This window comes from Scomber scombrus, chromosome 12 (genome assembly GCF_963691925.1).
Source record: "Scomber scombrus chromosome 12, fScoSco1.1, whole genome shotgun sequence".
Lineage (NCBI taxonomy): Eukaryota > Metazoa > Chordata > Actinopteri > Scombriformes > Scombridae > Scomber > Scomber scombrus.
Genome location: NC_084981.1, coordinates 17,235,013 through 17,260,026, shown reverse-complemented (window position 1 = coordinate 17,260,026; position 25,014 = coordinate 17,235,013). Strand labels below are relative to the sequence as shown.

The following is a 25,014-nucleotide window of genomic DNA, read 5'->3' as shown; positions in this document are numbered from 1 at the left end:
TTGCCAAAAAAACCCCCCAAACAACAACAAATAGATAAGCTGTAAGAAGAAATGATTACTCGTGGTGTTATTTCTTTTAGAAATCAAGTTTGTTTCTGTGACCCATCGCATTATATTCCAACTTTTCTAACATGAGCGCTGAAGTTCTTAATAGTTTCCCTACTTTTTTGATAGCCCCTGAAGGCACCAGCGGGTGACGGTATGAAGGGAACTCCCCACGTCTCCAGTCAAACCGCCTACTCCATGAAAACACCGGACGGACCCACAGAGGGCTTCGTTGCACATTGCCCGTCATAACCACTACAATTTCAACAGGAATCCATCAACATTTCGACAGTAAGGTAAATTCACATCACACACATCTTTGTCACTGTATTGTCGTGAGCGGCCCCGGTTTATCTCAGGGTCCTCTTCACCCACCGTCAGAGGCTGCTCAGTGAACACTGTGGCTTCAAGGTAACTGTTAGTTAATGTGTTATGCTGTTTGGTGAACAGAAACTATGAGAAATTCACACATGTCACGATGCTTAAAAGGTTAACATAGCGGACATACCATTTTTACTTACCGCTACGTTTATATTAACAAATGCGGCTAACTCATATTACTGCTCACTGGCCTTGTGTTGAAACATTTTATCACACACGTCTCCCGTCACCGTTAATCCCGACAAAACGTGATTGGTAAAGAAGCTACACTCAGTTCACGGTGTGTCCATTATATCACAACCAAAAATATTGAGGTTAATAGTTGTTTTTCTCCCTATATATATATATATATATATATATATATATATCACAAATACATATTTTAACACACGTATCGCTAACGGTTGCCCCAAACTGCGCTACAAGACACAGCTCAGTGTAGCTAACCAGCTAGCTAGCTTAAATACTGAAGACGCAAGCTTGCTCATCTATTTTTAGGTGGCCCAGGGTATAAGCTCTTAAGCCACACCATACAGCGGCGGACGAGGCCTTGATGTTAATTAAAAGATGTGTTTATAAGCACGTTAACCACCTGTGACAGCCATGATTTTTTTGACGTAACGGTATCTCACAGGTGTGCCGACTATGGTTGAGCTGCTCCGACATGATCTCTGCTGCTCTTTCTCCCCCCTCTCTCTCCCTGTGTGTAAATATTAACCTAGAGTATTAATGGAAGTCAAACATTTGTCTCTGTTCTGCGCCTCGTCGCTGGTTCACTTTTGAGGTCTGATTTGCTTCGTTTGTTCACCTAAAAACGAGGAGGAAGGGGTGACCCAATTTGACGCTTTCCTCCCCTCCACATAAGTTTTACAGAAGTGCCTCCCCCTCATTTTCTTTTTGTTTGGGGGGGGGGGGGGGGGGGGGGGTCAAACTTGATCGCAGATGTGTTTTAACAGTTGGAGGAAAAAAGACGCCTCTGCCCTGTAGGCACGACATGCTAAGGCCACAAAACATAGCCTGAAAACTTGTCATACATACAGATGAGCAAACAGAGACAGTGATTGAAATGAACAGGGAGATTTCTGTGCAAAGGAGGGGACTGGTGAGAAAGCAACTTTCACAGACATAAACAGTGTGACTGCAGTCAGTGTCAAGGGGGCAAAATGTTAAAACGGAGTCAATGGGGTTATTGTTTTCATAGCATTCAACCAAGCCAACTGCAAAGCAACTGTCACTGCCAAAGCAAAGCATGTCAGACTATCAACAAGTCAACGGGTACATTTGACAAGGAGGACACAGCAGTTTTTTTGTCTTTTAGTGGAAACAATGAGTTGTCTGTTGGCACAACTATGATTCCTCCTTGGAAAACTGATTCAGCTGACTACCCAACATATTGACCAACACTAGCTTAGATCATCTACTTCCTCTGATCTGGAAAAAGGCGTTTCCACGTCACTGTGTTGTCTTTAGACAATAGCTCGGCTATTTAGTCATAAAGCTATCTCCATTAGGTTTTCTTTTGCCTCTCTGGGTATGCTGTTAATTACTTCCATAGGCTGCTGATTACTTAATGAAATTAAGGGATATTTAATTGTTATTTTTCTGAATGAAAACAGCAAAGCTTTACTAGATATAACCAATCAATTAGTCAGAGCTGCAGATATAACTTTCCACAGCTGAACTGGTATTAGTGTCGCTCTGAATGATGTTTTCCTGTATCTGTAACCCATGTTAGTGTTTGTTAAAATTTCTCATCTTGATTCTTGAAGGCTAGAGAGAGAAACGGACAGCACCAGGAAGTCATGAGAAACAAAAAAAAACAAAAAAAAAACAAACCCATCAGGACCAAAGAGTAAGACAGACAAGACACATGCAGCAGATAGGAGAGAGAGAGACAGATAAGACACAGGGACAGCAGCAGATGAAAGACAATGTGGAAGAGGTTAGTACACATTGAGTGACTTTAAGTTTATGTAGTCCAGTGTTTCCCACAGAATTTTGAGAGACTATGGTGATTGGATGGCAAATAGAACATTTTGTAAATTACATTTTTAAGTCAAATGCATTATTCTGGTGCACTCTGAGGTTATATCTAGATTTTTTTTTTTTTGTGCTTTAATAATTTAACTACTGGTTAAACTGGTTGTATAGTTACGAATGTTGATGACACACCCACAAAGCACAAGAAAGAAATTTTACCAGTTAATAAATGTTAAACTAATGGCCATATTTCAGCTCTGAAACAAATGTGTTTCTTCAAATAACTAAACTAACTGTCTTTGCTTATCAATAACAGACTCGACTTCCAGATGACTTAGAAGTGGATCAGGATCAGAGTTGATTTATTTTACAGATGGAAATAAAGAAGATCTCTCATTAAGCTTTTGCTTTTTTACACTGAACCAACCAAAACAGCATAAAGCTGCCGCCATGTGTTTTAACAGCACTCCTGAACGTAACCGCTGTGAAACAACCAAAAAAATGATGTGTTATTGATCTGATTTACCGCCTTCTTACTTTCAGCAGTCTCTCTTCATTCACTCTCTACCTCGCTCGACCACAGCTAACACTGACCAAGCAACTCTGTCCACCTATTCCGTGTCCGGACCTTTTATACAGAGCAGCGAGGCGGGATACAGTAGTAGTAGTCCCGCATTGAACAGATTCTCCGAGAGCAACGTAATGAGAAGGGACAGCAAACTATAGGCAAGGCAAGGCAAGGCAGTTTTATTTATATAGCGCATTTCATACACAGTGGCAACTCAATGTGCTTTACATAAAACAAACATTTAACAGAAAAAATTGAAAAAAACATGGAATTTGAGAAATAAAAATACAACCCAATCATAGTAAACACATACATACCCCCCCCCCCCCCCACACACACACACACACACACACACACACACTAATAATAAAAACAAAGTGCAGAAACATAGAAAGAGAGAAATAAAATACTATAATAGATCATTAAAAATAAGATTGCAGCATAAAATAATGATTTGCTTTAAAATCATTAAAAGGACATAGAGTGCAAATGAAAGATTAAAATTTAAAGTGCTTTGAAAGAGCTCAATCATAAGCACAGGAGAAGAGAAGTGTTTTTAACCTGGATTTAAAAATATTCACAGTTGGGGCTGATTTCAGTTCTGCTGGTAGTTTGTTCCAGTTGTGTGCAGCATAACAGCTAAAAGCTGCTTCACCATGTTTAGTCTGAACTCTGGGCTCCACTATCTGACCTGAGTCAGTAGATCTCAGCCCTACTGGGTTTATATTCTACTAACATGTCATTCATGTATTCTGGACCTAAACCATTCAGTGATTTGTAGACCAGTAGCATAACTTTAAAATCTATTCTATAGCTGACTGGGAGCCAGTGTAAAGACTTTAGAACTGGAGTAATGTGCTCTGATCTCTTTGTTTTGGTCAAAACTCGGGCTGCAGCGTTCTGAATGAGCTGCAGTTGTTTAATGCTTTTTTTGTGGGAGTCCAGTCAGAAGACTGTTACAGTAGTCGTGTCTACTGGAGATGAAAGCATGAATCAACTTCTCCTGGTCTGTTTGATACATAAAACCCTTCACTCTGGATATGTTCTTAAGCTGATAGAAGGCTGTTTTGGTGATTGATTTGATATGACTGCTGAAGGTCAGATCTGAGTCTATCAGCACGCCAAGGTTTCGGACTTGGTCGCTAGTTTTTAGAGAGAGTGACTCGAGATGTTTACTGACAGCAATCCTCTTCTCTTTATTGCCAAAAACAATTACCTCAGTTTTGTCCTGATTTAATTGAAGGAAATTTTGGTTCATCCAATTTGTTACTTGCTCTAAACAGTGACACAATGACTGTATTGGACTGTAGTCATCTGGGGACAGTGCTAGGTATATCTGCGTGTCATCTGCATAACTGTGATAGTCTACATTATAGCAGAGTTTAATGTTAGCTGCTTCTCTCCTCTGACTCAACGGGGGGCAGAGATGAGCCCTCCGTGTGCAGCAGAGACCGAGACAGTGGAAAGTTGTCACAACAAGAAGATAACGTCTCGTCCTATATCTTGTTTGATACGTTGATAGATCTTAAAAACTCAATATACCGCTCAGCCCTAAAACAACGTAACGTTTTGGAGAGTGTACAGACATGTTCAGCTCACTATGAAACTGTGGCAGCACAAATTAGACTATATAATTAATGGGAAACACTGTAGTCTGTTTGTCTAAATACATACTGGGAGTGTTAAATTTACATATTTGGGTTTTCTAACGGTGAGTAAAAGTCTGTGGGTATTTTAAAGTAGTGATAATGTCTATTTACCTCCTTAATACCCGACTTCTCCGCACAACAGATCTGAGGAGACTTAGCGGGAATTCAGACCAGAAAAAACAGCCCTGTGCTAAAACAACAAAGGGGGCTGCTGTGGCAGGGGCATATTGTGTAAGGTACTGGTGAGACAACGAAATACGATCCAGGAATTCCAGTTTGAAAAACAGATTAATGCATTTAACGGATTATCAGGCCAATGATTTATAATACAGACTTTATTTTAGAACTGTGTAAACTTATTACTAAGACAACTATTACATTTCATTTGCAAGGCAGACATTAGAAATACAGAGTTTACGTTACAAAGTAATCCATCATAGACTTTTCTTTGCATGTACCTGTATGTGATTAACCAAAGCAACACCTTGATGGATGTCATCACGTTACACTGCAGCCAAAGTTGAGCAGCCTTACACTCAACACTCAACAATCATTTGCTCACATTTGATTTAAAACATCAGCTCGGCAAGTGTTATAACTCACCGTCAACCCACTCAACATTTAAATCAATATTAAGTAACAAACAGCCAACAACATACATTGAAATGATGTTCTCAATTCAAAGCATTACAGTAGATTGGAGAAAATGATCTCCTAAGATTATATGCTCAGCAGTTAAATCTGCATCTTTTTTCCCAACACTAGAGCGGTCATCATCATCTAAGCCAGGTATCTCAGTACAAACACTCTAAAATGTGCTCAGACTGAACCTTTTTCCAACCAGCTGACACAAAAGCATTAATTCACAGACCTTAAAGGAGGAGAATCATTGAGCCTTTAATCTCCATCACAACCAGAACCAGTCAAAAGTTTGGACACACCTTCCCATTCACTTAAATAAGAAATTTGATTTCATTGATATCATGTGTTTTCTCTTGTTTACCGTATTCTTTGAGCGCATCCTTCACTAAGCACTGCTGCTCAGCTAAGCTTAAGGTAAATTTAGAGTTTGCGTTTGCATTACCTTCGGGGGATCAAGACATCGCTGCATTGAATTTGTTGGTTATAAAACAGTATGCAGATCCCTGGTGAATAATGGCCTATTTATTTTGTTCTATCACCAAACATTCTTTTGTTAAGTCTGTCACAACAGCTTCAGATATTGACCATCAAAATTGATACACATTTGATGATTGAAATACACGTTGGTCCTTTTTTTAAACGATTACACGTTTGGAAAAGTGCTCTGCTCCTGTGTAACCGAGCGAGCCAGGCTATAATGCTATTAGCCGATGGCCTTGGCCTGTTTGTTGGTCTTCAGTATGGTTGTACAACGTTATGGCCAGCCAATAGTGATTGATTGTCTGTTGTCCATCATAGATTCTGCCTCCATAGAAACAACATGTAATGGCTTTAATCTGGTTTCTGCCATAATTAGAAAGACATCAAGTTTTACTGCCACTCACATGATGTCCCAGTTTCTCGTGGCCTACAACTGCTTTTTGGAAATCTAGGCTAGTAGATCTTGAATGTAGCCTACTTTGTGTATTTCAGAAAAAAAAGAGCAAAAAGGCAAAATATGAAAGTTTGAAAGTCCTTGTGGAACATGCCAGCATTTAAATCTAGGCTAATATCATCTTACTTGGCACGTCATTGTTTGAATGAATAAAGGAGCCACACATTTTTTTTTAAATGAATTTGGCATAATTCAAGCTTGTATATTAGACTAAATGATGCAGATACTTGACAAATGTAGTAACAAATGCATGTGGTCAGGGGTGGGGAACTGGGAGTGTTGGTGAGGAATTTTAAGTAGTACAAGCTGCTCTCGTGAAGGCCAACTTCTTTTCTGTTGTGTAGTATTGTGTTTCCTGCTTAAACTTGAGCCGGGTGTCTCCCTGTCCTGACTTGTTTAGACTGGTTTCCGTCTGCATTTCTCTCATATCTTACGGTGTGTAAAAATTAGAGTATTTTCAGTTTAGGGTACAACAGTGTGATGATATTTAAACACTGGTAGCCTAATTGCTGCACACTTGCTCCTGCCCTATTTTTTGCATATTTTGGCCTATTTTAGATGCAAATGCAACATGATGCTATATTGAGACTAGATGGTGGTTTGTCTTTGGTCAAGGGCGGGCCACCGGGTGTCATTTTGCCACCACAACTTTCATGGAGATAAAGTTGTAGGTATATTAAAAAACAACATGTGGGTATTAAGTGTAAATGTGACAATAACTAAATAAACAGGGCCAAAAAAGTCCTGTGAGAGATGGTTTCTGTATTATCTTCTATTAGCTTGATCCGGAGCAGCTTGAACCTCCGCCCACCTCAGTGTATGTTAATGGTAGGATATCGAGAAGTCCAGTCAGTGATGCACTGATTCGACTTTCTCAGTCCCAATACCGGTACCAATACCAGGGCTTTGGGTATCAGCTGAGCACTGATCTGATACCAGTGTTTAATTAATTAGCTGTATGTCTCATTGTGTGGAGAAGACTGAGATCATTCTTTTATGTGTAAGCCAAAATCAGGGTTGACTTAAACATCACTTTCCTGCTACAACAGGGACAACGATGGAAATCGACTTTGAAATTGACTTTTTCGTTTTATCCCTGACAAGTCCTGACATATGTATTTGCTTTTTAAAAATCCTATGTATCTATCTATCTATTTCCTAACTTTGTAAAACAAAATGCAACAAATAAATACACAGATATAAATTAATTGATTTGTTCTTTATTAAAAATTATAGTATCAGATACCAGATTGGCCAATTGTCACCACTACCCGACCCAGCTATTTGAATCGGTATCAGACCGATATCCGATACCAGTACGGTACCAGTATTTTGTGTCTTTGTTTTACTGTTGATTTTAAAACCGTTGTCATTAGGGAGCTCCTTTGAATTTTTTTTTTTTTTTTTAATATGCATGTAAAGACAAATTCTTTTAAATTGATTTTAAATGACAAATTTCCAGGTTGTATGGAAACTTGCCTCTTTTCTACACTTTACTGTACAAGTTAATTTACAGAATAATGACTTTTGCTGCGGTTGTGGGTGTCATCCTGGCTCTACCTGCCTAACCCTTTCTTAAGCCTGGTTTACGCTTCATGATTTAAGAATGCATCTATGTGCACACAGCTTAAATAACATGACTCAAACAACAACCAAAAAAAATGTGTAGAAACATTGACATCACCTGTAAAAACAACAAAATGACAGGATATTGCAGTTACGTGTCTCCATCTAGGAGATCTGGTTGCTGCTGGGAAGTTTTTTTTCTTTCACTAATAGTTTTGAGGTCATTTAAATGTGATCATCAAAAGGGGACGATGGACGGCGTCTACATATGCAGGTCAAACAAAACCCTGAAATGAAGGGCCAGACGGTCTGGCCCAGACCCCATTGCTCCTAGAAGACATCATTCGTATCTCCTTTCAAAATCTCAACAGGGCTTCAAACAGGTCAATAGAGAGACGTCAGGTTATGTTAAGGTGTTTTAAATAGTTGATGGTGTACATTCACTTTGTTTATGTACATGAAAGATCTATATTTGGCAGATGTGTTATGTGAAAGAAGGTAAGGCACAACATTTTTGACATTCAGCTCTTTAGCTTAGCTGTTATTACTAGTGTTAACAGTGTTGAAAGAGCACAGTTTTCTGGTTGTACTCACACTGTTAGCTTCTGCAAAGTCATCGCGGGTGTTTTAGCCTGTCGTTCTTGTTGACACAGGCCGTCGCAGTGAAGACGTTTATATATAAAGATGGACCGAATGCTGTGCTGCACACTAATTACTCCCTGTTGACAACAAGTCCCAGAGTGTGCCATCCTAGATATAATTTGTGAAGTGTCTGCCCCACTTGCAATTGAACCAGAGAGACTTGGCATGTTGTGTGTGTGGGTCCTCGGGGGCTGTGAGGGCCTGACATCCTAATCAGTGACTTATAAAGCCACAGGTGGTTTTCTCATTAGCAGATAGCACCTACTGGTACAGTTGTTGTTGTGCCATTGAGCTCAGCTCCTCAGAGCCATCTATGTTTATGGTCTGTCTCATCTTTACCCTCAGCCAGACACCTTGCTCTGCTAATTAACAGACTGATTGGACATGAAGTTGTTGTTTGATAGCAGGGTTGCTGTTCTCTCTGTGATGAAGCACATTTTACACTAGGTTTATTTTGTATTGTTGGATATTTTCCAATGGGTGGTTATATTTTGGACATGGTTCCTGATGGCAAAATAGCTGGATTTAAGCTTTAACCCTTTTTTTATTGACAGAAGAATGGAAAACATGGGTAGTGGTCTTCTTAGTTTTAGTTGAGGGCCACTGTCTGGTTAAAATGGCAGATTAGATCAGCCCTAGCAAATTATCAGCACAAAAAGTTTGTCTGTTCTCCTGTTAATTCGCTCTGTCTGTATTCAGCCAAAGACTGTGAGTCACTCTGTAGCCACGCTGCATGACAGTGAGCGGACTGTATTTGTATTTCAACAGGAACGGACAGATTGGTGACTCCTCTCGCTGATCACCTCACATCAGCTGATGACTATAGTGTTCCTGCCTGATCAACTGATCAGACATCTTTGAGTTTTACTTGTCTTAGCCGTTAGTTAGTTGCAAATGTTGAATTATAAAACTAATTTGATTTTATGAGTGGAATCAATACTGGATTTGAATTAGATATACTATGGAGCTCCATCCCAAGTTATTGTTGACTTTGTGGCATCATAATAATAATAATGTTTTGACATGTCTGGGAAATGGAGCGATTTTTATCTATTGCAGATTTCCACATAAAGCCATCACTTTGTTCTCCAGGAAATATTTGAGTGTATCGACATACCAGATATATCAAACAACTGGTCATTGTTACCTGCAATGAGGAAAATCTGTTGCTCAAGGAAGAAGTAAAGGACGCACTCTTTAAGTAGTCCAAGTTTGTCTGTGTTCATTCTAATTTACTTGTAAGGTCATCTAATCTTATTACACCCATATTATTAGGTTTTCATATTGATTTTGATTGAAAGGAGCCACCTGAGGTGGTCCGGGCATCTGGTTAGGATGCTGGTCCTGGACGCCTCCCTTTTGGAGGAGACCCCGGGGCAGACCCAGAATACGCTGAGGGGATTATATATCTCTTCTGGCCTGGGTACGCCTTGGGATCCCCCAGGAGGAGCTGACAAGCCTTGCTGAGGATAAGGATGTTTGGGTTACATTGCTTAGCCTAATGCCACCTCAACCCGGTCCCGGATAAACAAAATTTAAAATTTAAGAAATACAATTTCTAACATAAAATCCAAAATAAAACAATACAAAATTGGCAACTCAATAGTTTAAAGTTGATGCAAAACACCTGTCCCATTAACAAATAGTAAAGTAAATATAGATAGATAGATACTTTACCATAAATAGTTTTCATTGAGATTATTTAGTAACCGGCATGATGTTCTTGCATAGACATGTTAAAGATTGAACTTTTTAAAAGTTTTCATTGCTCGAGCAGTGCAGATAGAAATATGTACACTCTGTTGTCATATAGTGGAGGATTTACTGAAACCTCGGCCCAAACTACACTATGTTGTTTTTTTGTGATTTTTGTTGTTTTTGGACCCTTTAATCTCAAAAAAAGATGCACATACCAGGGATGTTACTCATCCTTCATGTGTCACTTGAAGCTTAAAACAGTTTACTCTTTAAGCCCGTCCCTCCCAAACACTATTAGCGTTGATGCCTTGTGTGTTGCCTGTTGCTAAGCATTGTATTAGTTTGCATTGTGATAACTTTCCTGATTGTGACTATGTGCTGGTGAATGATTTAAGGTTTCTGAGAAATAACAGTGTGTGTCACAGCACTGTATTTCATAAAAACCTTTTGCAAGTTTATCAACTTATTTAAAAAATGGGACCGAGCAGCCGTGTAATCTACAGCAGGTACATACACAGTTAATTTTTAACCTCTGTATCTTTTCATTTAAACATTCCCAGTTGTGTAAACATTAGCCATGCATTGTTAATCCTTGAGACGTGTGTGTGTGTGCTACATGTAAAGGGATACAAGTGAGTGTTGTTCACTAATTGCTGGTTTGTCTCAAAATAAATAACCTGTAAAAGGATACGGCTATTTCAAAACCTGCGAACAAAGGATTTGGATTTGAACAATACCCTCAGGGCAGGGAGAAGATAAACAGTTTTTAAAGGGGGTGTGGTGGTGGTGGTCATCTTTGTTTGTTTGATGTGATGGACATTGTTTAATGGTTATGTAATGTGACATCTGCTCCGACTGTTCAAAGATTTCCTGTACACATGAGAACAGACTGTTTTGTTGAAGTGTGCCACATTGAGATGTCCAGTTAAGATGCAACCTGAGCCGTCAAATCTGTCACGTATCACTGAAGCTCAGAACTAGTCCGACAACCCTGGTGAATGATGCAGTTTTCTTCCTGGTTTTCTCTTCTTTTTTTTTTCTTCAGTCAGTTCAGCGTCGGAGTCGGGCACCAGCAAAACGTTTTAAGAGTTGGCCTACGTTTGAAAGTTGCCCACGGCAGCAACAAAATTAGCTTAATTTGTTTACAAGGTTTTGTAGCTTGAGAGGAAAGCTCATGATCTGCTGCAGTGGTTGATGACACCTTGTCAAGCATGGTTGCTAAAAGCAAACGACCTGGCTGGTTTGTTTCCAGGACAACAAAAGTGTGTGTGTGTGTGTGTGTGTGTGTGTGTGTGTGTGTGTGTGTGTGTGTGTGTGTGTGTGTGTGTGTGTGTGTGTGTGTGTGTGTGTGTGTGTGTGTGTGTGTGTGTGTGTGTGTGTGTGTGTGTGTGTGTGTGTGTGTGTGTGTGTCCTGAGTTTTGAGCCTCGGCATTGCAACTGTATTCACGGATCTGTATCACGTATCACAAAGGCCTTTCTTCTCACCAGATTTCAATTCTTACAACTTCTAACAGTTTATTGTTTTTTGTTTTACCGCCTCAAAACAAAAGAGAGTGAAAGGAACAGGAGGAAACAAATGTGGTGCAGTAGAGATAGTAGAAAGTGTAGGGATGGTGGACTCCTGATCATGAAGAATGAGGTGGAAAGCAAGAGCTGATGAAAGGAGAAGAGGAAATGAAGTGAAACATAAAATTAGACCTGGTGGTGTAGGTGGTAGCGCACATCCTGCTTGCTTCTGTCACTGGTATCATCTAGAGGCAACTTTTACCCAGTTTGGTTTTGAACTTTGGTTAAGCTGTTATACCCGATCTGAGCCGACTCTCCTCATCTCATAAAAGGCTCGTCAAAGCCGTTGAGAATGAGTCAGTTGGCTTCCTAAAGAGGGGTGGTGTGTTTATGTTTGTGTCTGCTTGACATATTGCCCCCCTGCTGTGTGGGATCTTTTTCTGGTGGAGTCATGTGTGCTTCCTCATACTGACAGCCCCCCCCCTCCCCCCACGCACACACACACACACCCGGCTTGGCCCCACCAAACTGTCAGAAGGGAAAGTTTTACAACATGAGGTAGAAGTGCAGTTGTGGTAATGTTTTAGTACAATATTCCACTTACAGCTTCAAAAATATCACTTTTTCCAGACACCGCAGCAAATGTAGCTGTTCTACTTTGTGTTGTTGTCACTTTTTTACTTCGCTAGAAAAATACTATTTTATATTAGTTTCTCAGTGTTTGACGGCATTTCAGCTTGATTTAAGTGTTCTATTATATAATTATTTATTGTCTTTGGGTAAATCATGACTGACTAAGATTGGTTCAGTTGTCTCCAGGTCATGCTGTTGTATTTGTTGCTGTTAAATATCAATAGTTAAATTGTTTATTCACTTCAAAATAGAAGCAAGTAATCCATAATCAGCTCCGGACACTGAAATGAGTTGATTTGAGATGAGAACTCCAGTTTTCAGCATGTAGAAGAATCACTTTATCCATCGTGCTGCTCTGTAAGGGCTCTTTGAGTCTTTTTGAGCTGTGTCTCACGTTGGCAAAGGGCGCGTAGTTCCTGGAATGATGCACACAACCTGCTGGCCACACGCATGTTAAAAAAAAAACACACACTGAGTCACCTAAAGCACCTCCCAAAACCTTCATGCTACCCACTTCCTCTAAACCGAACAAAGCATTGTGAAGTTATATTTTACAGTTTCACTTCAAAGGTTCAGTGAAGATGAGAGATCATTTTATCTTGTGGTCATACTTCACAATCTATGAACGCAAATTGCCCGCAGCCTCTTGTTTTCTTTGAGGAAGACTTCCTCTTGCAGCCATATTTCAAGCCTTCAGAGGGAGTGGTGTCTCACTAGTTGCGGTGTATTATCAGTTTAAACTAGACCACTCCACTGCTCACCGGACAGGTGAGGAGACTAACATGATGAATATTGAGCAGGTCTAGTTGGTGGAAGAGTGCTCGGTTAAATAAGACCTTAAAAGTGGGTGATATTAAAATGATATTTGTCTTTCAGCAGATGTTTTTTTTTTTGGAATAGTGTTGGCCATAATGACAAAAATACATCTGTGGTCAATTTAAATATTAATCAGAATAATTGATGATCTTTGACAGGCTGTTGATGCTTACGTAAGAAACACGCTTTTCCACATTGTCAACAAAGTTTGACGGTCCTCGAGTAAATTTAATACTACAGCATAATGACAATGAAAGTGCAAAGAGTGCATGAAAGAAAATAAATGAATCCGCAAGAGATCCTGGTCGGGTGTACAGTGAGCTCAAAGGCAGACAAATACACACAGAGGTGGGGCTTGTTGTAAACTACAGCATACATCTGTAGTGTGCTGAAAATCATTTTAGCTGTCAAATTTGAATGACTAAAGCATGAAAAAAAGGCTTTGCATCCCACATAAAATCAGCAATAAAAATAAAACGGACCTTGTGTCAAGGCTGTAGCATTATTCTTTTTGCATTAATTCTGTTTGCTCCTGTTTATTGATCTGTGGAGTCACCTGCTCGTCTGATTTATTGCTTCACTAGGTGTGATCTGTGCTGATTTATGAGCAGTCAAAGTTCACCTTGGATAAGCATATGCAACCCTAAACACACATCTTCCCTATATGTACGTGCAGCCATGAGCATGTGCCATGTCTGCCTTTGTGGTCAAGAAAAAAAAGAAGGTATTTCTCAAAACACTTTAAACATTGACTAAATGAATGATCTCAGTGCTCTGAGTAGGAGCTTCCTGACTTTCAATAAGTAAACATGTGACAATAGATTTCCCTGCTCAGTAAACACACCTCAGCTCTAAAAAAAAAAACAAACCCAAAAAAGCTCCCTGTGCTTCCAAGATTGCTGCATGCAACAATCCTATCCTCTGCTGTTGTCATATTTACTGAAGCTGAAGGGGAAATGAAAAGCCTTCAAGGCCACAATCTTTTGTTTAGTGGGGAAAGATTAGATATTTAAAAATAATCTTTATCTCGTATCAAAATTCACAACGACATAAAGCTGAAGCATTTCCAAACTAAGGTCCGCTTCTGCCCTCAAGCCATATTGTCTTGAGGTCATATCCGTCTGTTTGTTCCTGCAGAAACATTTTATCAAAGACTGCTATTTGATCATCAGGGACTTTTGTCACGAGCCGTCTGCTTGCTTAGTCTGGCTGTCTTTAGGTTACCTGGCTGCACTGGGTCTAACACTAGTGAATACTGGATAACTCATTTTAAAAAAGCTGGTTTTAAACTGGCTCAGTTAACTCTGGGTTTTCGTATCCTGCCAGAATATATTTGTGTGTCTTTCTCTGAATATGATGATTTTCTAATAGAAGACAACGGTGGGCATAGTTTGTGATGATAATTGGAAATACTACGTCTCCTTATGCTATTGTGAGCTGCAGTGATGGAATAATAATAATAATAGTGTAAAAGTATCTCCACCTTAAAGAGTCCAGGAAACATTACGCAGTTAACACGCAGCAGTAATCATCATTAAGTATTTAGTAGTACGTGTTTGTACTAAATCATGTTCTGGGTTTAAAGCTTAGAGTGGACACATGAAAACCTGAAACAGCAAAATGATGCTACTGACCTATAAAAATACATACTGCTCTTTATTATGTGTCCCTTTTTTTAAAACTCAGGACTGTTTTCGGGTTCCTGTAGGGATGGTGACTCAGTTTTTCCAGTGAGGCGACTGGTCAGTTGGGCTGTTGGCAGATTTTGACGTGATCCTCTGTGGTTAAAGTGCTGTGGAGCAGTTTAGCCTAAAGGTAGCTGTTCTCATATTGTCATACAAGCCTCAAATGTTAGTTAAGACTTGCTTGGAAGAAATGTGTTCTCCAAAACCTGATATTATTGTGCAACCCAGAACGAGGTTACTGCCAAAAGTCATATAATTCATACATATGTACTCCTTGTATTTTCTAGCACAGCAGCATCATACTGTTTTCCATTATGCCATTTAAAAATGTATAAGCCTATTTTCATCTAGTTTCAGCAAACACAGTAACATTTTGAAATGGATAATTCCTTCATATCCAGGATTTCCGAGGAGACCCCTCTACTGAGAAACCACCAGTGTTAAAGTAGGTTTATTAGTGTAAGGATTAGGTTGTTTTTTCCCTTTTGCAGTTCAGTTGAATGAGATTATTTCCTCACTGAGCGCGCTGTAAGCTGATTCATAGACCAAAGGTCCCTCGGCACACAGCTGACTCAGTAACAGCTAATCTCTGATCTGTCTCACTTGTACACTGATGACAGATGACTGTCGCTCCGTTTCCCTTTATCTCCATTTAAAAAGTGTTCCACTCCTCACATTAAGTTAAAGGTACACAGCTGGGTCGTCTTGTAGATGGTCTGCTGTGAGGAGGACTGTCATGCTGAGCGCCTTGCATGCTATCTATATGTTTATTTTCACACTTGCTCTATAATGTTTGTATCTCACATTAGAAACCACGCAGTTATTAGGTCAAATTGTTCTCAAGACCTCAGCAGGAACAAATCTGATGCCAGTCGCTCTCAGGCTTGTAGATGGTTAAGGTTATATTCCTTTAACTCGGCCCTGTTTTGCTGGCCTACATGAATAGGGCTCGGTCGAGGTGAGATGAAGTACTGATGTGCAGTTTGTTGTCCTGCCAACCAGTCAGCCTGCCAGCGTATTTAGCTGCTATTGGCCTGAGCTAAGCTGGCTGTGTCGGGGCCTGACGGCTGGCTGAATGCCCTCTGCATTGGGGTGGGGCTGTCTCACTGCTCACTGCTGACTTTCCCTCTGATTTATTAGTTCCTACTTGCAATCTGTTTCCTTTCCCATCCTCCCACTTTCCTCCTATGCATGCTGTAGATCAGAATGTGCCTCCAGCTGTACCTCATACTCCCCCCCCAAACGTAAGCAGGGCCACCCTGTGTCCACCACAGACATCACCGGCTATAAACAAACGCATGATGTGCAGCAGATGTGTGAGTTCCTTCCCTTGTTGATGCTGAGGTTTGGCTGTTGCCTGAAGCCTCAGTGAGAAATAAACACTATGGAAAGACTAGGTTGTGGTTGGAAAACTAATGCACCAGGGCTGTGAAAGTACTGAACCAGGAGGGATAGTTTTTGTACAGTGTAGGAACTGCTTTCATTATTTTTTTTCTTTTTAATAACCTGAATTATTTGGTAGTTTATGCTGGAAATCAGTAGACATTAAGATGTGTCTTTGTTTGCTCATCACATGAATGATTAATCACTGCCTGTGCACATGTTTTTTCTTCTTCTCTTTTCCGTCACTTTCTCTCACCTTCAGTTCACTTCGGATCTGCTTACATACTGTTGTGTAATAATAGTGGTTTTGTGTCATTCATGTGGGTAGTCCAAAATCACTGCACACAGTACTTGTGTATGTTGACACTTTCTCAGTGGAGAAGAGGGTTGCGTTTTAAAAGAGCTAATTCACTCAGATTTGTGCCGCTGATGCATGAAGGGTTTCACTGCGCTGATGATCAAACTGGAGAGACCTGCTGATTGAATCCTCGTACATTTAATGTTATTACTGTAAAAGCTTCAGAATTACGTGAATAATTCATTTAATGTTTCATGTTGGAGAAATGGAGCTTAAGTGGTTTCATAAGTGATTTTCCATTGTAATCCACGCTGCTCTATTATTCAGTCACAGAGTACACATGCTAGCTTCCATGGCCACACATCCGGTCCAGGACTACACCCAGTAGGACTGTGAAAGTGTACTTGGTAGTCATCGTTAGCATTATGAATAAAGCATTTTATTTTTCCTTCAACAGGGGTGCAGCGTCTGTGGAAAAGACTGATGAGGTGAAAGAAACGCCAAAGGAAGCCGCTGTGGTTCGTCTGTTGTCCATTGGCCCTAGCTCTGAGTGACCCTGCTGCCTGCCTGCCTGCCTGCCCTCCCCTGTCATTTCAAGAGGAGGCAGGGGTCCCTCTGGGTGCCCCCTTTCACGAAACACCATGTGCCAAAGCTGGAGCGGACTAACTTTGACCCCATAGACCGCCAAACCTCTTGTGTACCTTCCCCTCTAGTCTGGGGACCCTCCTGATCCTCCACACTGCCCCCCGGTCAACATGAAGAGGGTAGTGGCATGGACAGCCGAGGATGTCTCTGACTGGTTGAGCAAAGAGGGGATGCCAGAGTACATCGATGCCCTCCATCAAACAAACGGCTCTGCCCTGCTCAGGCTCACAGAGGCAGATTTCCAGACGGTGCCCCTCTCGCTGGTTTCGTCTGATGGCGGGCAGCAACTGTTGGAGAAAGTGGAGACGCTGCGGATAGAGACTCACATTGAGGCTCATAAAAATGGGCATGCAAACGGGCACGCTGGTGGACTTCCCAACGGGACTAGCAAACCCTTAAGGAATGGTACATTGGGCATGAAGGACTTGACAGAAATGGTCCACATCCGCATCCCTATGACGGAAGCGACACGGCCCTCCTTCCCTGCCGAGTGGGGCAAGACGGGCATAGCGTTCATCTACGCAGTGGTGTGCTTTGTCACCACCACTGTCGTCATCTCGGTGGTCCACGAGAGAGTACCGCCAAAGGAGCACACCCCACCACTGCCCGATAAGTTCTTCGACATGTTTGACAGGATATCGTGGGCCTTCTCCATCTGTGAGATCAACGGCATGCTGCTGGTGGGACTCTGGCTGATCCAGTGGCTTCTACTCAAGCACAGGTATGCTTAATTATCTCGCAGTTAGTTGTGGAGTTTGGTCATTATTTTTAGAACCTGAATCTAAATGAAAGTGTCACGTAATTCATTTTTTCGTTGTGTGTCCCCCCCCCCTTTCTCTCCAGGTCAATTATAGGCAGGCGGTTCTTCTTCATTGTGGGCACACTCTATCTGTACCGGTGTATTACAATGTACATCACCACTCTGCCTGTTCCCGGGATGCACTTCAAATGCTCTCCAAAGGTATAACACACACACTTTTTATTTCTCTCACCGTTGTAGGTTGGTTGAACATAAAAGCTTTCTTACTCAACTACTTTTGGTTTAAATGTGCTGAATGTACAAATCCATCAAACAAAAGCCTCTGAGTGCACTCCAATGACCATCAATATTAAGATATGTGCATATACATGTGTCGCTTGAAATGGTTGCTTCCTCTTTATAAAGTTCTTATTGCGTAATATTTAACTAGGAAAGCAGTTTCAGATCATTGTACACAGTGTGCATACATTTTTTAAAGATTCTAATAAAACTTTTTATTTGTAGAGAAATTCAGACAGTCCAGGTGAGAACTGATGCATTTTTCTACCTGTAAAATATTTGCATAAGATTGAATGACGCATGCGCTGCTAGAACACAAAAGAACCGAGTACACACCCCTCAAAACACAAAACACTTTGCTGCACTAGTGTACAGAAAGTCTGCAGTGTAAGTGGACTTTTAGGGAAACATTGTGGTCATTGGGAAAGCTATTATTAAAATTGAGTTCAGGAAATTAAAAGTACTTGGTTCAGGTAAGGTAAATGTTACGGTTAAGGTCATGGAAAATTGGCATCAAGGCTGAAACTGATGCCTCCAGTGTTGAGTCAAATATACCTAATCCTCCACGCCCTTTCTGCTTTCTCAGTAAGAAAGTTGCACAACTTCCCTTTATGCAAATTAAACAAAATTTGTTTAAACTAATGGCTAACGCGGTTATTTTGCTGAGGTCAAACTCAAAGTTAATAAAACTAGGTCAAAATCTAGTATATGGCTGGAAGTGGATGATCAGTATGTGTCTATAATGTGAATTCCTAGATATTAACTGTTAATCTGCAATTTTCTTAATTAATATTTGTTGGTGTAACACATAATAGTTAAACAATGATTTAGTCAAAAAGACAAAAGGTTGAAAGAAAACTTATTTTTATTCTAATTATAACTATTTTAATTACCTATCCTTTAACACCCCCTGTTCTTTCACCTGTTTCACTCTGTGGATGTCTCTTTTTTCTCTCTGTGTTGAGTGATTTGTCAGTGACTGTTATTTGGGTCGCTGTAACTGTGCGCTCTCTGATCTGACATGCCTCTACACGCCTATTTTCTGCCTTTTTTTCCCGGTCAATGATCATGGAGGCTACAGTGGAAATTTTAAATGACAGTTTCAACAACATTTCAGGAGGGTAATCTCCGCCTGGTTACTGTAGTTACGGTCAAAACAACAGCTGCACAAGGCGCATGTTTTTACCTGCAAGACTCTGTTGTTCACTGTTTGTGATGTGGAAACGTCAGCGAAATAAAAAGCTTACATCCTGGTATTAGATCGGTTATAAAATCCAAACGCACATGGTAGAGACGTTGGTACACATCTGTATGGGTTAATAGTTATTTGACAAAGAGTTTATTTACAAAAGTACAGTATGAGCTTATTAAATACTCCGAATGGTTGTAGATTTATTACTCAACAGCTACAGCATCCAAATGCTTGTTGAATGATGAATACTTCAGCACCTTGGTCTTACCCTTTCGTAACTTTTACTTTTGATACTTGTACTTAAATAACATACAAGTGGAAAAAATTGCAATTGAATGATAAATGATATCAAAAGCAATGTAAACGTAATTTAGAGTCAAGAAAACTAAATGAAAAACATGATTATAACAGTCCTCGCTTCTGCTATGAAGAACTGTAAACAATTCATTTTTTTCTGCCATATTGTCTTACTTTCTTAACATTACACACCATTTCTTTAGCAATCACTGGTAATATTATCAGTTATCTCGTTGGTAATAATGTTGTATGGCTATGTTTCTTTCAGCTTCTTGGGAACTGGGAAGCACAGATGAGGAGAGTAATGAAGATGATTGCTGGTGGGGGCCTTTCCATCACAGGTTCCCACACCATGTGTGGAGACTATCTGTACAGTGGACACACAGTAATGTTAACACTAACATACCTCTTCATCAAGGAGTGTAAGTTCCTCAGTTTTTATACCGTAGTTGTATAAGAAATCATGAACATGCAGATTTTATCTCAAAGTCACACACAGCTCGCAGTCTAGTGTCATGTTGTGTAACAAGAAACAGTTGTTGCAACAGCCCCTCCTATCGTGATCTAGCAGTGCACACTTCCTCCTGAGGGTCTGTTCAGAGGTCAAATGAAAGATTGGTGTTAGAAACATTGCTCTGTTGAATGCCAACAATGTGCAGGTTGTCAGTCACAGCTAAATATAAATGTGGAGCATTATTGTTTTTTTATCGTTTATTAATTTTGATTATTAAAGATGACCTATTCAAATAAACTTCATAACAAATGTTTCAGGTTGAAACACTACTGTTCTTATTATTGCTTGGCATCAGCAACATTTCCCTAAACTGTATCAGGAAATGTAGACACAAAGGAAACGGAGAGGAAATACTGCAGTTTCAACTTTCACATCTGCTAAGTTAAACGTGTGAAGACTTTGTTTACGTAACTGCATTTTCTGTTCCTCAGCACACTTTTCCTAAGCACGTGATTCAGAGTTGAACTGCTTGGTCAAGTTGTAGAGATGACATTTCTCATGCAAGTCTTTGTAAAAACAAGTCTTTCCTCTGCTACGTAATGCAGAGTTGTAGTGCTGACGGACCTGACTGATACAGCAGTGACATCTAGTGGTAAAAAAGGAGTGCGTTAAATTAACACCAGCACTTAATGGACTGCTTAAGAGTGGAGTGATTGCAACATTACAAAGCAAACGTTTATCAATACTATGAATGATATTCACTCCTGAACTTTAAAACATTTAATACAAATAATAATAAATTAAGAAGTTGTGGGGAAATCTTGTGTGATTTTGTGGTTTGTTTGTTGTTTTTTTGGCAGATTCCCCCAAACGCTTCTGGTGGTACCACTGGTTTTGCTGGACTTTGAGCGCTGTGGGAATTTTCTGCATCCTCCTGGCTCATGACCACTACACTGTGGATGTGGTGGTTGCATATTTTATCACTACACGCCTCTTCTGGTGGTACCACACTATGGCCAACCAGCAGGTGAGTGCAACACGCTGCGCAAGTTAGTTTCCTCTGCTCGACTTTGAATCACAGTAGAAGTGAAGTAAGTTAAGTAATTCAGCTCAGAGGTTTTATTCCACGTATTTGCCTCCACTAGTCCTTTTTTAATCAGTACATATATTAAGTGAAGCACTGTGAAATGACACTGGTCTCAGAATCATTTTATAGAGATTATTTCCCCCAAAACAAAAATGAACAGGTGGGAAAACTTTAAATGTCATAAAATATTAATTTTCTGTTTATCATTTTGTTTCAGTCGCTGAAAGAGACTTCACAGAGTAACCCGTTCTCACGGGTGTGGTGGTACAGACTGTTCCAATACTTTGAAGAAAACGTTAACGGCACGGTCCCTCGAAACTATCAGCTGCCACCGTCATGGCGAACGTTGCAGTGGAGCCGCAGTGTTAAGTACAGCAGACTGGACAACCAGTGACCCTTACGTCAAAGCAGGCGAGGACTATGACTTCCTGAAGTGCTGTCTTTACCTGTGAAGACGGCACAGTTTAATGTAGCGCTGTCCTTCCCCCCTCTAGTAACAGACACAACCTCTCCAAATGGGTAACACTGTGACCCACCTAGTATTTTTTTTTTTCTCCATGTGTATATGTACAATATATATTATTTCTGTTCTCTTGTCCTCTTTCTCTTCTGGTAGTATTTGTCAACTCAGAGCACTAATTTATATTTGTTTTGTATCTTTTCCTCTCTGTGGGCCACATAACAGTTTCTGCTTTTGTAGCGGATCAATGAAGCATTTCAAAAAACTTGTCAATACTCAAAGTTTTTGGCCATAAAGACTCAACTAACTTTTTTTCCCCACTCAGCACAAAAACTTAATGTTAATGTCTTTATGTTCGTACAAAACTTTTTTAGTGCAAATAGTGTCAATCAAATCCATATTTGATAACCAAAATGCCATAAGCATTTTTCTTTTCTTTTTTTTATTATAGCAAATTACGTTTTGTAAACTGTCCTTGCTAAAATGAGTCAAAGGTGCAAAAAAACTTTTTTCTAAGTATGTCAAACCTTATTTTTTCAGAAACAAATGATGTCCAACAAAAGATTTTTAGATTTTTACCTTTTTCAAGATGGATAACTGAGAGCATAAGAATCTAATGTGGTATAACATTATTCCAGTGCCTTTCTTAGCTTGATTGTAAAACAGTTCAAGTACTATGTGTCTTGTTTCCCTCTGCTGTGGGTGTGACCACTCCGCTGTACGAGGTGGTATTTAGTTAACAGTCTCGTTCAATTGAATGTAAAAACGACTACGCCAGCCTTACCAGAAGATTGGTCTTCCCAAATTTAAATGCATTGAGTGAAATGTCCCATTTATTTATTGATGCTTTATGATGTCAGTTTGTGCTTGGTTAGTTAATACTGTTCTAACAGAAAAATGACTGTTAATTGTATTTCTTTTCCCTCATGTCTGTACCATTTCATTTTACCAATCAATCTTTAACAAACACCAGCCATGTTTAAAACCTGACCTTTGATGCTCAGTCTGCAAGCTTTACTGTATCTGCCAAACATCACTGCCTGATCGGAAATTTGATCAGAAATATCTCTGAGGTGCGAAATTTTGTTTTTCTGCACGTGGCATCATTGCTGCATCTCCTCAGAGATGATAATGAGCCTCGATCTTGTTCCCCACATTGAGTCCCACTTCAGAATTGGAAATCTTCTCATTACCATTTTGTCTTGTACCCTTTTGTTGATGAGATGTTGAGGAAAATGTACAATATGACAGTTGTATTGAGTTTAGGGAATGTCAAAGTCGTGAAAACAGAAACTTCAGGCAAAGTTTCTGAGCATGTCTTTAATGGTTCTGTATGTGCTTTGTATGGTTTATCAAATCAAGCTGCTACCACACACTCTGAAGAAACTGTATCCTCTACATTGTGTCCCAGGTGCAATGCCCAAACAAACACTCAATATGGAACTTGTGTAAGGGGAACAAGTTGAAGCATGATACACAGAGCGGGTGATAGATTTGGCCATACGAGTGCAAATACGATAACACTGATTTCCATGAATGTGAAAATGCGTCCTTGTTGATGATCCTAATTATGTACATGTTGACTGAACTTTAATGAAGTATTACACAAGTTCATCTGTAGCTTTGAAGCTTTTGAAACTGCACTAAGCTCAGTACAAATTCCAGGTAAATAATGACAATAAAGGATTCATTTCTTTAAACATTGTCAAAAGAAGGAGGTGACAAAATAGCATTTTCAACATGAAGAAGTCTACAGATAATATAGGCTTCCCCTCCTTCCTGTAGCATTGTCCAATCATTTCACTTTCACAGATGAAGGTTTTTCAGCTTTGAAGAGCACAAAAGGTTCCTCATATATGGCCATATTTTGATTATAGTCCAAACTCAGCTCTAATAACGTTTGAAGGCCTTGATATGGATGAAGGGTGGAGTTGAAGTTTGCCAATCAAGCTGTCTATTATTTTTTTTTTGTCTTTTTTTTGTCTTAAAGAAATAAAAGTCGGTTATCCTGTATGTCTCTGTAAACTTCTCACCCAGTTTGTCCCTTTTTGTGCGTATACCAGATGTTTGTAAGATACGATAAAGGAATCTACTTGGGGCGCTTTTGAATAAAAGATTTTACTATAACGTATTTTTATTGATGGCCAGTCTGTCTTTCTTGCAGCTGATTACATTCTTATTGTTCTAAAAAATGACGTCATGGCAGACCCGCCAACAACCAGCAGATGGACACATTGAGTTGCATAAATAAGAGGTACACTGAAGCGTGGCCTCTCCTCTCAAAATGTGTTTTGCTTTCCAGAATTTATTTGTGCACTCCACCTACTGCAAGTATGTCTGTCACAGTTTTTTCCTCCATTAATTTTGTGTTCATTCTGGGCCTCTTGTTAGCTCTTCTAACATCTCTCTCATCTTTCAGACTCTTCCTGTAACCTCTCCTCTTATCCACCCAGCTGTTTATAGTGAGCCAGCTCCGTTTGACTGCTGAGCATGTGGTTTACTCTTGAGTTTTCTTGCACTTCTGTCGTACTCTTAAAAATGTCCTTATACACACTTTATTGTCATAACTCTGTGGTTTGAATTGAACATTGAATATTCATGTGTGATTCAACAATCAAAGTTAAAGTCTGAGGGGGGGAATAATCTGGTATTTATTAGTTCAACACACTCAGGTAATTACTTAAATCTTCACCTACACAGTCCTGATTATCAGGTTTGATTGACAACCACATGAGCAAACAACCCCACTACTGTCATCATATTTTCATTCAAATATTGCGAGTGGTGCACAGAAATATGTCCCAACCAAGTGAGTGCAGTCAAAACAAGGACCCTGTGGCACATAAGAAGCTGATTGAGGAAGTTAAGTTTTTGGGGCCTTTAGGACAGCCATGATTCAAAGTTGGCTACTGACTTTCACCCAGTTTAATTTAAGGAATGAAGCTGTGAACGTACTCTTGGAAATCTAAAGTAAAATGTGTCCAAAATATTTTTATCTTGCAAATGATCAGAGGACAGATCTGCTACTGATTAACGTTGATTCCCACTCACCAGCCTCTGGCTATCAGAGAGATCCAAATAAAACTAATTAGATCATGACTTCTGTTGTTGATAAATAGTTGAAAAAGGGTTTGAGTTACCTCTGGAGTTTTCTGCAGCGGCCTGCTAAAAAAACGAGAGCTACATGTTATTCCTTGGATGAAAAGAGGTATATATTTACTCTAAGCTGGCTCCTCGACCCGCTGGAGAATTTGCTGGCACCCTGGAGAGACTGTGTGCTGGCCAGCCAAGCTGAACTCCCACACTCTACTACTGTACACAGTCAAATGAGGGAGGGGGAGGCATGAGTCTGCTGCATCTTCTACTTTAGTTTCAGCTGACTTCATTAAATAGGCCAGAGTGATGCTCTTAAAA

General features: G+C 39.9%; 1 protein-coding gene across 1 annotated transcript; it reads left to right on the top strand.

The window, feature by feature from the left end:
* The first annotated feature begins 240 nt into the window (after positions 1-240).
* On the top strand, positions 241-23,731 carry LOC133991944 (phosphatidylcholine:ceramide cholinephosphotransferase 1-like). The gene is made up of 6 exons (XM_062430559.1): positions 241-341; positions 16,884-17,792; positions 17,915-18,032; positions 19,868-20,021; positions 20,914-21,080; positions 21,358-23,731. Exons 2-6 carry the CDS (start codon positions 17,182-17,184, stop codon positions 21,532-21,534), a joined length of 1,227 nt encoding a protein of 408 aa, XP_062286543.1. The 5' UTR covers positions 241-341; positions 16,884-17,181; the 3' UTR covers positions 21,535-23,731.
* Positions 23,732-25,014: the final 1,283 nt, after the last annotated feature.

Bases quoted from the DNA above. Each gene is read 5' to 3' on its own strand.
- LOC133991944 (XM_062430559.1), top strand. From the start codon at position 17,182: ATGAAGAGGGTAGTGGCATGGACAGCCGAGGATGTCTCTGACTGGTTG. The intron at 17,793-17,914 runs GTATGCTTAATT...CTTTCTCTCCAG, and splicing joins TGGCTTCTACTCAAGCACAG to GTCAATTATAGGCAGGCGGT. The intron at 18,033-19,867 runs GTATAACACACA...TGTTTCTTTCAG, and splicing joins ACTTCAAATGCTCTCCAAAG to CTTCTTGGGAACTGGGAAGC.